Here is a 16969-nt window from a genome sequence, read left to right on the forward strand (position 1 = left end):
TACCCATTAGCTCAATAAATTCCTCATCTCTGTTCTAAATTAATGTCTCTCCATTCTGAAGCTGTGCCTTCTGGTCCTAAACTCACCCACTTTTGGAAACATCTTCCATTATTCACTTTATCCAGGCCTTTCAATATTTGATAGGTTTCAATGAGATTCCCCATCACTCTTATAAACTCCAGCGAGTACAGGCCAAGATCAATCAAATGCTCCTCATATGTTAACCCTTTCATTCCTCGGATCTTTCTTGGAAACTTCCACTGGACTCTCTCCAATGCCAGCACATTCCTTTGTAAATAAGGGGCCCAAAACTGCTCACAATATGCCAGACGTGGTTTGACCAATGCCTTATAAAGCCTCAGCATTACCTCCTTGCTCTTATATTCTAGTCCTCTCAAAATAAATGCTAACATTGCATTTGCCTTCCTTACCAATGACTCAAACTACAGATTAACCTTGAGGGAATTCTGCACAAGGACTCCAAGTCCCTTCGCACCTCTGATATTTGAACCTTCTCTGTTTAGAAAATAGTGTGCATCTTTATTCTTTCTACCAAAGCGCATGACCATACACTTTCCTACACTATATTCCATCTGCCACTTCATTGCCCACTCTCCCAATCTACCAATCTCCCAAATTCCATGCTTCATTAAAAACTTTATAAACTCTCATTCGGTTGCAACTGGAGTACTGCATACAATTCTGGTCACCCCATTATAAGAAAGATGTTGAAACTTCAGAGAAGGTGCAGAAGAGGTTTACCAGGTTGCTGTCTGGACTAGAGAGCTTGAGAGGTTGGACAAACTTGGGTTGTTTTCTCTGGAGCGGCAGAGGCTGAGGGAGATCTGATGGAGACTTTTAAGGTTATGAGAAGCATAGATAAAGTGGATGGACAGTATCTTCTCCCCAGTGTTAAAACATCTAATACCAGTGGGCAAGTTCAAAGGAGATTTCCATCCTTGGAACCACAGAAAACTTCTTAAGTTTAGAACCAATGCATGAACAATCCACTGCCTGTAGGTGTGAGACTCATTAACTTGTTCCACAGGTTGAAAATGACGTCACTCATCCGGTTCTTTCATAAACTCTTTCCTTTTTTGTCCCCCTCTCTTGATTCATATTTTTCTATTTGACATGACTTTAACTCACTTTTACTTCCAGCCACCAAAGCCACTACCTCTCAAGCTGCAGACACCCAGGTTCAATCCTCATCTCTGCTGCTGTCTGAGCGAAGGCTGAATGTTCTCACAGTGATTGCATGGGTTTCCTCCCACATTCCAAAAGCAAACGCATCAGTAGGTTTACTGGACACTGCAAGTTGCCTCTCATGTGCAGATGAGTGGCAGAACCTAGGGTGTTAATCAGAAGATGGGAAGGATGACATGGGATTAGTGTAGTATTTGATGAATGCTTGAAAAATGGTGCAGGTTCATAGGGCTGAAGAGTCCATTACTCTGTTGTATAACTATACTTTTGAGGCACTGGCACTCCCTGCACTGCAGTTTGTGCATACAAGAGTAAATCCATGTAGAACTGTTGTGATTTAGTTGTAAAAACTGGGGCAATGGGAACTGATGGGCAAGTTGAAAAACCCAATTCATGGTATGCTTTGCAATGTCAATCAGTCCAGCATCTTTAATTATATCATGTTAAAAATAGCATAGTGTTTTGCACTGGAATGATATTCTTCACAATTTGGCATTCCAAGCCTTCAACACGTCCCCACTCATTGGTGACTCATATACTCAAATCATGTCTGGTAACAATCCTGTCATTATAGGATACTCCTATTTAATGAAGTGTTTTTGTAAGATAATTCTTTTGACTACTCTCCAATTTTCAGAAGTATTCAATTAAAAATATAATTTCTTGTTATTTCTAAATCTATCTTTCCACCATGTCATCAAAATTGCCATGAGCTAAGGACAGCAAGTAGAATGGACTTAAAACAAACAATTATTTAAGTAGAATATTTTGGTCCACTGGTCTTTCAAGTAAATTACAGGAAGCTTAACTTTTGAGGTGTTTTCCACACACTTAAACTCCCCATCTCTTCTTTAAACCTAACAATTGGCTAGCAAAGATAACTTGATTCAAGAACATCACTCACTCATTCGACAAAGTTTACCAAAATCACTCCAAGGAAAACATTAACATAAAAGCAACTGTGCTTTTGGCTTTGGATTTTCTTTCACTCTTGCATTTTTATCCAGTATAAGATTCCTTTAAATGACATAAACTGGAGTACAAACCCCAGAATTTATCTACAAATGATTTTCAGCCTCATTTATCAGGTCATTGTTATAAAAACAAATCCCTCTTCCACTGAACTAATGCAACTCTACAATTTTTGTCCTTTGAGATCTGTAAGTTCAAACACAGCCTCGTTAGTGCTCAAAATGCTCTGCCTTGTAAACCAAGCTGAAAGTCACTTGAAACTTTTGAGCATCAGGACCATCCCAGATGATCAGTGCTGCTGTACTCCACCACATATTTTGCTCCTCCGTTTATTGCTGCACTGAGGATGTCAACCAAATTCCACACTCAAGGTGAAAAGACTTCATCTACTTTTCCTTTCGTGCATGTTTGGAAGCAGAGCAGGTACAGGGATTTGCCTGTGTTGCAGGCTTTTCCAACCTGCAGACATTCAGAAGCTTTACTAGTCATTTTACTCCTTATGGAGACTTGCCCATCAACCTGTCAAATTGTCTTAGTCTGTAGCCCTCACTGCCACCAAAAACTATACCACTAAAGGCATTTTTCCACACCAGTCCATCCAGATACATCTGGTCCCCTGATAGTACTGTTCTATCATTGCAGCATCTCCTATAAGAGCCCGATCGATTTATTAAACAGCCAAAAGATTGCTACTGATAATGTGGTACATCTTTTTACAATGTTCAAACCAAAAATGTAGCTTCCAGGATGGACCCGAGCATCTGTGACTTAGAACAGGTCAACATTGTAACACCATTAAAAATTACACAACCTGCTGTGACACAGGAAAGCTGATGACGTGAACCTCTTAACTAGAGACTTCAAGCTTTCTGGGTCTTTCACAGTATTCAAATGACTCAGAACACCATTTTAACACTAGTAAAATGTTGTAAAGTTATTTCTGGACTTGTGTCTTTTCAGTTGCCAATTGAAAATTTTATCTGATGACTCAAGGCAGAACTCAAACCAAGTCTGAGAAGTGAAAGTAGCCCCTATGTACAACAAGATCCCTTTTATTATCATTGAGTAATATATTTCAATGTCTCATATTTTGTGCAATAAAATTGAAATTCACAATTTGACTGGAAACAAGTTCAATTATTAAAAATTTTTCCAAGGGGCATTTAGAGTTTGAAAGATACTAAAAATGTGCAGTCTCCAGTCTGCTCAACAGTGCAACAATATCATTTGGATCACTGAGGTAGCTTTAAGGGCACATTGGCATAAAATGCAACACTAGTAGCTAAAATGATTGTCGGTGCTGATAATGCTATGGTTAATTCATTTTAAACTCTGCAGATTAATGCTGCTAGTCATTCTTGCACACAATCGGAATATACGAATATACAGTGCATATACTGTGAAGCAATATACCCCTGCCGCTTAATATTCGACAAAACTAATGAAATTATAGTAATTGATATTTTAATCCAGCAGAACACAATAAAAGATCAGAACAGTCTCAAAATTACCATTAAATTGTTCACTCCAGTGTTATGTAGTGCCTCTATAGTTAGCACATGCAAAACGTTGCACAAGTCCAGTCTTAGGGCACAGTCACAAGAAATGGTGGAGTGAAATCAGGACAAAGGAACACACAATGTCAGAAGACCATGCAGTGATAACAGACCTTTTTAGGGAGGTCCATTTTTTGGTCAGGAGACATAACGTAAGCGGTGTGCGTGTAGGCATAGCTTTTGTAACGTTTAGAAGGTGAAGGAGTGCGCACATGGCCTTGCGTGACAGAGACTGTAACCTAAAAGAGATAAATTAGGAAAACCAGACAAACATTGTGGAAAGGGGTCAGCAAGTAGACAGATGAAAAACACAAATGAACTGATTGAAGAAATCCAAACAATTCTACTGTATATGGAGCTTGTACAATACTAACACCCACAACAAATATTTATTTCCTTCTGTAGTATTTTCCACAAACAGCAACAAAAGGCAGTATTTCAATTCCTTCATCACAGTCAAAATCAGCGGAAATATTCACACGGCTGGAGCAAACTGGTCACATCTTCAAGGGGAATATGCCCACCTTTCAATAACTATTGCAAAATAATGCTCTTCCAAAATACTTTCTAAAAATATGAGTGGACAACCATCTGCCAGGGTGTCACCTGCTTTGCATCATTTTGTAAACTTTGCCTGGATCTTATGAGGTAACCCTTAACCAATTAAGAAATGTATTATGTGAAAACTGAAATCTATAAAGTCACCAGTCACTGGATACAATTTATCTGTGATCTACTCATACAACATGTAATATTGAAAGTGTACTGTAGATATCATATATAACAAAGACTTGACAGTTTTCCAGAAGCAAAGTGAACAATTATGAAGAGCAAATGAAATAAACATTTGGTCACTCTCTGTTTTATTTCAAGGGCTCCATTATGTGCAAATTGGCTGCCACATTTCCCTGTGATACGGTAATCATTAGACTTTCAAATTATTTCATAGGCAGTAATGCGCTTTAAGATATCGACTGGATGTCAAATGCAATATATAAATCTATGCACTTTACCTTTTATTGTTTAGGTGAAGTATTTTTCAGAGCACCAAGCCAGTCATATACTGTATTCATACAAGTTGCAGTGAATCTATTGAATAAACTTATTCAGATGGAGTTTTATAGATGGAATTGTGTTCTACCATAGAGTGGTTATGCAAGCTCATTCCACTAAATTTTCATTATCTTGTACAATATAAGTAAATATGTCAAAGAGAATATAAGTGCATTCAAACAGAAACAAAGGAGATTGGTTAAGATTCTTTCTAACCAGTCCTGTCCATCCAGGGGACTATTTCTAAGCAATGGCACCAAACATCTGTAAGCCCAGCAATATCTCTGCTCTTGGTCACTAATTGGATAATTTAGCAGTGAGATAATTGAGGGAGTTAATTGGCAAATCAATTTTATGAGACTTTATACCATAAATTGTACATATTCAAATATGTGTTAGTCTCATTGCTCCTTGCATAATTTGTACATTTTACATTTTTATTTTAAACATTTTTTCTTTGTCTCTGTAATTTATTGTCAGAAACATTGCTATGAGTGAAACATTTCTGTTTATTTTTTGACATGATGATAAATGCAAATGTGTCATTTTCAAGAGTTCATCTCCTGAACACACTGATGGGATGAAAATAAAAGATAATCATGCCCTACCTGCAATAATAATCCTTGCTCACTTCTCAAGTTGTTAATGGACCACTTAACCAGAAATGTAATGAACAGATTTCTCACACTGTCATAGAGAGCACAATATTGCTGCAAAATGGCTCAGCATAATTTTTAAGAGGCTAATTTTAACCGTGAGCCACTCTATGTGTATGTTCACTTTAATTACAGATCACACCAGAGTGAAAGGAGCACATATTGAAACAATATTAATCTACTTAGAAAATTCAGTCTGTGTCGAATGCTGAAATGTATTAAAATTTTGATCAAGGACTAAATCGCTTTGTTGAACAAATGTTGGTGGGAGAACTCAATCTTGTAAATGCAGTCAGCCTATTTATATATACTAATTTACAGCAATGTAAATAAGCCCCTTGCCCTCAGAGTGCAAAAAAATAGTTCACCAACACTACAGAAAATATTCCAGAGATTACTATTCAGAGCCATCTCAAGTAGTAACATGAACAGCAACAACTTTTCACTTGCTCGGCTGAAACTACCAGGGGAGCACCTCATAGACTGGTTAAATGAGTAAAACTTCATTGAAGAGCAGACTAGTTGATCAAGGATTCACTGCAAACTTGTTTTCTAAATTGACCTGCAATCATTTGCAAACTTCAGGTTATAGTTTATTTTTGCCATAGTTATCTGCTGTATGAAAAGCGATGGGGTAAAACAATGGGTGGACAGTAGCATCCTTATTTCTGACTAAGGGGCGTAGATGTAAAACCAAAGCCAAACACGTTGGAGATCTGGGATATGCACAGGCAGTGCTCGAAATGCTCAGCAGGTCAATCAGCAGTTAAGGAGAGAGGGTAAAACAGGGTGTTTATCATCAATAAGCTCAAATTCAGCAGATCTAAAACATTAACTCTGCTTTCCTCTGATTTGTGCTGTCTGCATGCTTATTTACTTCCATAACTTTCATTTATAATTGATGTATCACCACAATAATCATTTTTTATTCACCTTCTGGATCGGGATGCCACTGACAAAACTGGCAATTTTTGTACTGTCCTTGAGGAATTGTGATATTATATCCCAGTCAGGATAGTATATGCCAGGCTGTAGTATTCTCACGTTGACTGAAGTTGCAGGTTTTAGGATTAGCCTGGGCAAGTAATTGTAGTGTATGTTGCAAATGATTCACAATGTGGCCACTATGCACCAGCAGCTGAGGTAATGAATGCTTAGGGTGGGTGATGGGGCATCATTCAAATTAGAAACAGAGCCTCAATGCCCTAACACTGGTCCAAAACTCCACCAGAACCATTCCAACCATCAAGCAAATATCCATACAAATCATATTATATAATTATTCAGTTTGTAGTTTTTTTAGGTCATGGTGCTTATCCAAGTACTTAAAACATTATGAAAGTATTACCTGCAGTATATTTTTGGGCAGTGGTGTCTTTCAAACCATCTCTCTTAACAGAAAAATCTGTTCCACAAAACCCTTCTTCTGCCACTTGTCTTTTGCTGGGTGATTCAGTTTCCTCCCACAGTCCAAAGATGTACTCAGTAGGTTAACTGGTCATTATAAATTGTACCAGGCGTTGGCCAGGTTAAATTGGTGTTGTCAGGGGAGGGCCTGCTCAGCACTGTATTACTAAATAAACAAACAGTTGAGCCTGTTTATGAACATTGTAGGAGTTGTGGTCTGATGTGTGTTACGATCACAGGCAAGGTAAATTAAATTACAGCATAGATTAGTCCACAAACTATAATATAGCCATCACAAAAACTTAGTTGAGAGAAAAGCAGTTCTGGCAGTTCAACATTCCAGCATTTAAGTACTTTAGACACAAAGGGCGGGGGGATGCAAAAGAGGTGGGGGGAATCTAAGCAAACGATCAGGGACAATATTGCAGCAGCATAGAGAAAGCACATCCTGAAGGGTTCATCCAGGAGTAAGAAAGGTATAATCACTGCAATGGGATTGTATTACAGGCCCTCCCAACCAGCAAGTGATGGACGAACATAAATACTGTTAGATCATGGAAAAATGATTCCAAGCCACACACCATGCTGACTTGAAAATATATTGCTGCCCTTTCACTGCCACTGGGTCAAAATCCTACAACTCCCACTAGAATAGCAATGGTTCAAGAAGGCAGCTCACCAGCTTGTCCTCAAGGACAATTAGGGAAAAGTAATTAAAAGCCTACTTCCCTTGAATGAAGAAAAATACTCAGCAAGGAACATTGCCAGACTAAACACCGAATTGAGAAATGAGTCTGTTCAGGGGATCAGAGTAACACGTGGCAGGGCATTTTTGGAAAAGTGATAACTCCCAAGGTTTTCAGATAAGAATAAGGTGAGACTTTGGAGGAAAGTGCTAAATTGGAGAAGGGCTAATCATAACAGTATTGGACAGGAATAGGGTGGAGTAGATTGAGAACCATGTTATTGGGAAAATCCACATAGGAGTCATTGAAAAATATGCTTGAAGCATATTCAATAGCAATATTTAAGAAGCATTTACATAGAAGCAGGAACAGACTAGGAATGGAAAGATATGAACCATATGCAGGCAGATGGGACTAGTTTCGACTGGCATCATAGCACATGGTGGACAAAATGGTCAGTTCCTGTGCTGTACTGTTCTTTGTTCTATGCCGACACCAAGACAACAGCACAAAGAATTTCAATATTGTTATTCCAGCAAGAACGGCCTCTGAATGGAGAAATAACTATTGTGTTTTTTTAATGTGTTCACTCTTTCAATACTTTTCATACTATTTCTGGATCTGAAATTAACAGCTCACAACCAGACTTGAGGAACTGCACCTCGTCTCCTACTGTGAGGGGAAGGGTTGGAGGAGATGGGGTGAGGGAGGTGTTGCTTTTTAGCACCTTTCCACTTCCACTACTAACGGCTTGGAACACTGCAATTGTCCTTCACCAAACTCTCCACCAACCCCACAGATAGAGATTGGTGTACAGATTCACCCCTCAATGTTGTGCATTAATTACACAATACAGAGCGCATTCACATGACTTCTAAATCTCAGATTCAAACACTAGAGTTGCAGGCTCAAATTCTAGCGACAGGCCTTGAGAACCATTCTGAACATGTGCAGAGAATCAGATAAGTATTGTTTGCCTGGGAAAACATATCCTGTACTTCTAAGAGTAGGTTGACTGTGAAACAGATTCTACTTGTTATTGGTTAGAATAAAGCTTCTGCTGGTGTATTTTAAAACTGCCACCAAGGTGCATCTATATCCTGACATTCCTTCCTGAACATTAATGCCAATTTCTCGTAGAATCTTATTTATCAGCTCATCTCTATCACTTCAGAACTCTGCACTCTCTATTTTATTCCTCTCACAAATTTCACTCCAGCTTATTTTTCCTATGCTTCCTTAATGTTTCTATATTATTCAAGTCAAATGTAAATGCTCAGTGCTCTATCTTAATGGACACTGTAATCAAAATTTCCACTCAATCACAGCTGAAGTCACAATGAGGATTGACTGACTTATTTTTATTTTTCTACCACAACATATTTCACTTTACTATTTCTCTAAGGAAATCATTATTCTAAAATGAAAGTGCCATTACCATATCACATTTGCTGTCATCTTTTAACCTGCATTCTAGAAGTGAAAAAAGGAATCCACTATTTTTTGAAATGTTACGAACATTTTACAGAGTTCTGAAAGAGTTAAAAATTAAAGCTGCATGCCAAATCTGTTACTCTTCTGTCCAACCTTTTCTGTTTGGTATTGTATTATCAAATTTAACCTCAACTGTCTGTTACAAAGAAATGCAAGGACTCCCATAGAAAACGATATGACTGGATCCAGTAAATGAAACCGTCACCATGACAACTTCACATGCAGCTTGTCCAACCAGGAAATAATAATAGTCTTGTAAAAAATAAAAACAGTTTTAGAGCATACAAGAATATTCATATAAATATTAGTGGTTATTTAATTTTATTTTTAAATCCACGCACCAAGCATGATTTTCTTGCCAGCCATCAACCCACTCTTGGGCTGCAGCCAGAATCATTTTTCAATGATAAGGTTTTCAATGTAAGAAGCCTCGAGTAATTTACACTCTGTTCATTTTGCTTCTTACGGTCATGATCTAAATTGGGATACCAGTATGTGAACACTATAATAGTAAATCTGATCAACTGAAGATCTCAGAAAATTCTGACTCAATTCAATCCAACAATGTAAGTTCTCTTCATGCAAGTGTACAACTCCTGAGGTTTCCAAAATCATAAAAGACAAAATAGCTTTCAGTTAATACATGGTGGGAAGGAATGAAAATTTAGAACATCCCAAAATGCTAAATGCTAGATGCTAGGAGGGCTGAAACTACCCTTGAGTTTACTTCACAAGTACTTTTAGGTCAAGCTATCAAATGATCACCTGCTGGGAGAAATGTTGTTTTCGCAGCATCTCCCTTTGTTCTTCCTGAGTAACCTTTGGCTGTCGTGGCAGGGTTTCCACTTCCTGGATGGCTTCAATAGTTACTTGCTGGGGCAGAACCTGGAAGAGCGACGTGATGTACATAATGATGGATTTCTTGTCCGGATGTGCAGTGGCAACATCTGTAAAAAGAATTATGATTTATTCTTCCAAAATAAAGATGTGTTTACTTGTACTTTTGAAGTGGGAAGATCCATACCATTACACTGCAAGAGTCAACCAATCAACTCATCAGGAAGTAAAAAAAATCAAATGAACAAGACAATTCAAGATGCATATCCTCAAGAGATTAATTAGGGCAATATGTGATAGCATTGCTCTTTAAATTACCAGACATGCACACAAATGAAGACTACATAATTTCACAATGGTTATTATTCTCTTTCCTTGGGCAATACCAGCTCTGACACCATTCTTTGGGAAAAAATACTGGCCTCTGACATTTTGTATTTCACTGATTGGTATTATGAAGAGACCTCTTCGAAACAATTAACTTCATGCTGAAGCACCAATGCTTTTCAAGTTAAGTGAGAACTTGGGCAATAGGATTAACACTTTTTGAATCACAATGAAAACAAATGAGCGCAAATGTTTCTGAAGGCATTCCTTTACCATTTCTTTAAAACGACAACATAAAAATTTCACCTGCTATTGTTTTAAAATTCTGTTTTATCACATCTCCTCATTAAAAATAGACATGATTACAATTTTGTGTGCTTTGTGAATCATGTTGCCTTCCTGCAGATCAATTCCCAACTTTTTGTTCTTAATCCTTGTCTTTATTGGGAAAAAAATTCATTTCATCACTACCCCATTCATCTACCTTCCCCATTCCTGTTTTTCCCCAGCCCTCCATTTCTCCCTCAACCCAGACACTGTTCTGTCATTATTTCACCCACCAGCTTCTCTGAAGTATCTACTCCTTGTTGATGTATTCTGGTCACCTGCCCAACTGCAACAGTGGTTCTCAGTGGGCCACTATACCACAGATACAAACAATCCAGTAGAGGCTGATAATCAAGAACCAGGCTCCTTGTGAAACTCCCATCCTGGACCTGGAACACAGCAAGCAATTATTGCATCCATTCATTTGCCTTGCTGTCATCAGCAGATTGAGGCCTATATTCAAGTTTGCAACTTCCTGACCATTCAAATTTGCAAATTTACCTGTTGTGTAATCCTAAAGGGAATAACTCTTCTAATTTATTTTGAGAAGGATATTGCCGAGATTTCTTTTAAAAACAATGCACCCATATTATGGAAGGTCAGCCAGCTGTACTGTAACAGTGAATGTTGCTGACTGAATTCCCCTGGGACTGGGACTTCTAACATGGATAATATGCAATGAGCTGCCCAGCAATGTGCCAATATATCAGACTGCCACATTCCACACTAAATAGAGAAATCCCATCACCATCCCAACAGAGACAATGCTTTAAACACAGCAGTGAAGTGTGCTGTGTTAAACACAGCAGTTTTAAAAAATGGACACAAATTGTTCATGTGTGAGTTAGAAAGTGGATCTGTTAAGTTAAAAATTGCAGGTTATGTGTGATGCTTTAATTTCTTTTGTTTTAATCCAGTCATTACTTGTCTGCAGTCCATCAATTTATTATCATTTTAACAATATTATGCATTAAAATAGAATCACACATCAAGCATTTAATAGGCAGTAACCCATCAAGGTCTTTTGGAATGTTCCAAAATATTCCCAATGAAACTTCATTATGAAGCTAATTATCTTTTAATGCCATATTAGAATATCTACTTTTTTTCAGAAGCTTCCAAAGTTGCAAATAAACACGCTGAAACAGTCTGAGATTTTAAGTAATATTTTGCAACATAATCACAGCATTAAAAATGACAAGAGATGTAGATTGTAATTTTTCCTAGTTTTATTCAATTAGTGCTGCTAAGTACCAGGCTCTCTTACAGACTACGTTGCTTGGTGCAAAGGTTAACAAGCTCAGAAGATCCAAACTAGGATTCATGATTTGCTGAATTAAATCTCCAACAGGTTGGCACTGAAATGCAATTATTCAACTTAGTACTCTAAACCAATAAATTTGTAAATCTAATATCAGACAGCAACAGTTTTGACACCCACAATTTGACAGCCTAATTAAATATAAGGGTGATGCAAATGACAAAGGAAAACAAGTGGGTAGGTTAATATACCCAGTGGCACACAAGCTTCACCCTATAGAAGTTTATGGTAAGGGGGTACAGAGGCAGGACTGCATTAAGAGAAATGGGATCAGAACTATGTTTCAATTTTTAAATAAGCAATGCAAATGTGTAGGATCTGAGTGCCCAAGTCCATAACTCTTGGAAAGGAGCAGTGGGTGGTATGATTTGCAACTCATTATCTGAAAGAGGGCTGCCAAGTTGCAATCAAGGTTTCTACAGAAAACAGACACAGGAGAAAATAATTTGCAGGATTGGATTGGAGTTAAAGAGCGGAGGAATGGAGCTGAAGAAAAACAGGCACATTCAATAATTTCAGAAGTGGGTAATGCAGCAACATAAAAAAAACTGAAAGGAATAATAGCTGGTTTGGTCTTTGGAATTAGTCTTTTGTACATTAAATTTTGCTGATGCAGGTGCCCCACTCCTGCATTTATCCCATCAACAAACATTGCGAGTGGGTAATCCATCAACTTATTCCCTGTTGTCCAATAAATCAACATTAACAAGAATCATGCTGAGTGCTGGAGCATTGACCAATCCACTACTTAATGTCTCAAATGTTATTTTATATGACAGAAAATCTAACATATTTTCTCTATGTGATTACAAAATTTTTGTTGCAATATTTTTAGAGCCAGTTGTTTGTTTTCCAACTATAAATTACAGATTAGAAATCAATAATATAAAAACACACAGAACTGGATAGCAGCAAATGGGTATGACTTGACACATATTTCCATTATGCAGTCAAATGAGTATATGATCAATTTGGGCAGATGGCTAACATGAGGGAATCCTCAGCAAGTATTTTAAAAATAACAACTAAAGAAACAAATAGCTTGAGGGGGAGAAAAAGCAATTTAATTGTCTCAATGTAGTACATAGCAATGAAAAGATCGAAAGCAATAAGATGAAAATTTGTGGCAGGGACATTACAAAAACATTTCATTGGTTCTAGAGGCTGATGAGGTTTGTGAGAACAACCTTGTTTCTTCAGACACTATTTTTGCAATGATTTGATTCTCTCTGAGAAACCATAATACAGGATGAAGTCTTCGAAACAAACTACCTACCGTGGTGTCCTTGCAAATAAATTTTCATCTTTTCTTGCAGCAAGGGAACTGGCCATTCAGCTTGATTACCTTATGACTACTCTCAGGGCAATCTCATTCCCCTACATGTTTTACTTTAGCCTATTCTGTCACATGTGGAGGAATTCCATCCCAGTTCTCCTACCATCACAAATACTAAGGTTCGTTGACAGTAGTCAATTAACCTATTTTCTAGTGTATCTTTGGAATGTAGAACAAAGTTGAGCACCCAGGGTCACAGACAGAACATGCGAACTCCACATAGAAGGCACTGAAACTCAACATTGAACCAACATAACCAGATCACCAAGAAATCACACTGGCTGCCATGCCACCTGAATACTGAGAAGCAGCATGTCAATATCAAACAAAAAGTGCTATTTACAATGCAAGCCGCTTAAGGTAATATACATGTTGGGACTTGAAGTTGGCACATTACAAAAATGGGCATGCCACATAACTCCCCTATCTAAACAGAACCACGTTCCATACACACACATCAGCATAGAAAATGGCATTTCTATTTTAATAAATAAATGACACTGCTCTCCTCTCTTTTAACAAAATACTGTGATTCAAATAACTTAGACCAGATACCATTTTTCAGTGTCTTTTTGTTCACTTCACAGATCCTGAGTTTAGTTCGGCATTTAATTTCAAAGGATATTCTGGTTCTTTGTTGAACTTTGTTACAATTAGTCCTTCACTGTTCAACTTTGCACTGGATCCAAAACAGAACCATACTCTGGGAGCTAATATCAAGAGTTGGTTCATCTCCAGATTCCATTTAACCAACAGGAGCTCTCTGTCACTAAATAGCTTTGTAGAGTCATACAGCAGAGAACATAAAAAATAGGAGCAGAAATATGCCATCTGGCCCATCGAGCCTGCTCCGCCATTTAATAAGATCGTGGCTGATCTACCCATGGACTCATCTCCACCTACCTGCCTTTTCCCCATAACCCTTAATTCCCCTTCTATGCAAAAATCTATCCAACCTTGTCTTAAATACATTTACTGAGGTAGCCTCCACTGCTTCATTGGGCAGAGAATTCCACACATTCACTTCTCTCTGGGAAAGGCAGTTCCTCCTCATCTCTGTCCTAAATTTACTCCCCTGAATCTTGAGGCTATGGCCCTTAGTTCTAGCCTCCCCTATCAGTGGAAACAACTTTCCTGCCTCGATCTTATCTATCCTTTTCATAATTTTATATGCTTCTGTAAGATCTCCTTCCATTCTTCTGAATTCCAACGAGTACAGTCCCAGGCGACTCAGTCTCTCCTCATAATCTAACCCTCTCATCTGATTGTTGACTTCAGTTAGGAGAAAGAGGGTGAACGTGCACCAGTCTACAATGTCTTGTGCTGCACCGTGCTTTTAATTTGCAACAATGTCTGTAAGGCCACCCTGAATCAGCTATCAATAGAATATTTCTGTCTGTCAAGGCTTTCTGGCTAAACATGGTTCAATAAGTGTTTCAGCTCTTTCCTGAAATGTCTGCAGCATTATCAATTCACAGGTCAATACAGTAGATAGTCAATGCATTTAATCAAAGGTCTGTCAGATTTTACCATTACTATTTCTGACCGTGATATTGTACGAGGGGTGAGTGATAAGTTCGTTGCCTAAGGTAGAATGAGTCAACTTTAGAAAACCTAGCACATTTATTTTTCCTACATTTACACACTTAGTCCAGCTGTCATGGAGCATATGCATCCTTTCTTTGTAGAAGTCAGCGTCGTGGACCTCCAGAAGGTGGTCCACAGCAGAGGTAATTGATAAGTTGGTGGCCTAAGGTAGAAAGAGATGAGTTATTAACTTCAAACTTTCTGCATTTTCACTCAAAGAGTTGAACTGCACGTACATGTAACAAGAGCTGTATAACTCATCTCCTTCTACCCAAGGCCACGAACTTATCAATTACCCCTGCTGTGGACCACTTCTACAAAGAAGGGATCCGTATGCTCCACGACCACTGGACTGGTGTGGACATGTAGGAGGGGACTATGTTGAAAAATAAATGTGCTAGGTTTTCTAAAATTGACTCCTTCTACCTTAGGCGACGAACTTATCAATCACCCCTCGTATTATTCCATTTCCTCCTTATCTGAATGAATATCCCTCCACACATACACACATATATACATATATATATACACACACACACACACACACACACACACACATGAAATACATTCGTAATCATGCTCCCAAGTGTTACATGCGTGCCTTACTTAAAGTAAAGACCAAGTTACACCCACATTTCAGACTCCTGTGTCTTTCTTTGGATGAGCTTAATGTTTGGAAGTTACAAAAGATAACATTGGTGACAGGGTATTTCAAAATGTGTCTGAGACAACTATCGACCTACTGAAAGTGCAGCGAGGTGTTCCAAATTAAATGAAACACAAGAGGAACGCTCGAGTTATGAAAAGCATGTGTTCCTCGGAATAGAAGACATGATCGAGTTTTTTTTTTAAAGTAAGAAGGAGGAAGAATTCACGGGTTTATAAAGAGTGAGTATCAGTGATAATAATCATTAAATAAAAAAGCAGAAATGGCTGTCCACATCAGAAAGATTGAAAAGTTTGATTCCACAGTGGGTATTTGGTTCATGCACACTGAACTATTGGAGCAGTATTGTTCTCTTTCAATATTTTTATTAGTTTCTGCATAGAAGAATACAGAGTACAAGAAGATATAGATTGTAAGTCAAAAGAAAAAAATAAAATTGTACCAAATACATTGTGTTAAAAATACAATTGCAATCACAAAACCCTGTATTCATAAAAATTACATTAAATTGTAATATTGAAATATAATAATTTTGTTATACAGAAAAAAAAATCTAAACCCACTACCAAAGTCAGAGCTGTTAGGAAAAGCAAGAAAAAAGGGGAAAAAAACCCTTATCATATAATAGAATAAATTACTAGCCACCATCTGTACTTTTACAACAAATCAAAGGTTTTGAAAGCAACCCAAAAATGGTCCCCACAATGTATAAAAGTCTTGGCTAGATTCAAAACCTGAACAACGGATCTTCTCTAAATTTAAGCATGACATAACATCACGTAACCACTGAGCATGAGTAGGCAGAGCAGCATCCTTCCATTTAAGCAAGAGCACCCTCCTAGCTATAAGAGAGATAAAAGCCAAAATATGCAAATCAGGTGTCTACAAAATAAAGTATTTTCCTCTAACAATACCAAATAATGCGGTCAAAGGGTTAAGCTCAAAATTTACCTTGAAAAGTACCGAGAAAATAGAGAATTAACACGAGTAAAGGGAAAGATTTGGGAAAGGGATAAAAAAATGAAAAAATTAAGTAAATAAGTACATAAGGATTGGATAATTATGTCTGCAGGTAGGAGCAATCATGAACAAATTAGGATATAAACACCTACAATGGTTGATACATAGGCTTATATACAACATTTTGGACCAGTGGAAATGGTCCAGAAGGGTTATATGGAAACTATTATTACCATTTTTCTTAACAACTAATTCCATTACTTAGCCTAATAGGTTAGATTTACCACAGTACATAATTATCTATTTAAATGTCTATTTTCCTTTTATATCATCTCAATGTGTACTTAAGAATGTATAAATAATTGTAGTTTTATACATATAAAAAAATGGAAAAGGTTATATGTGTGAAAAAAGTACATGATATTTGTGAATTCCTTATCCAAATAAAAATAAAATTTAAAAAAAAGTACCGAGAAAGTTTGGAATACTTCCTTCCAGTATCTTTCAAGGCTCGGACATGTCCAAAACATGTGAATTAATGAAGCTTCTCCATTATTACATCTACCACAGAAAGAAG

The 16969-nt window shown here is 37.5% G+C and overlaps 1 protein-coding gene across 12 annotated transcripts in view; it reads right to left on the reverse strand.

Moving 5' to 3' along the window:
- The window catches only part of dmd (dystrophin), a 1961093-nt gene that overhangs the window by 1296528 nt on the left and 647596 nt on the right, over nucleotides 1-16969 (reverse strand). For 10 of the 12 annotated variants that reach the window (XM_072260552.1, XM_072260560.1, XM_072260554.1 and 7 more), the window contains exon 8: nucleotides 9796-9977. In XM_072260552.1, the coding sequence (XP_072116653.1) occupies nucleotides 9796-9977 (182 nt within the window). Of the gene's footprint in view, nucleotides 1-3847; nucleotides 3974-9795; nucleotides 9978-16969 lie in introns of those variants that run through there. The other 2 variants (XM_072260568.1, XM_072260562.1) reach the window with 2 other exon arrangements.

The sequence above is a fragment of the Mobula birostris genome, chromosome 6 (genome assembly GCF_030028105.1).
Source record: "Mobula birostris isolate sMobBir1 chromosome 6, sMobBir1.hap1, whole genome shotgun sequence".
Classification (NCBI taxonomy): Eukaryota; Metazoa; Chordata; class Chondrichthyes; order Myliobatiformes; family Myliobatidae; genus Mobula; species Mobula birostris.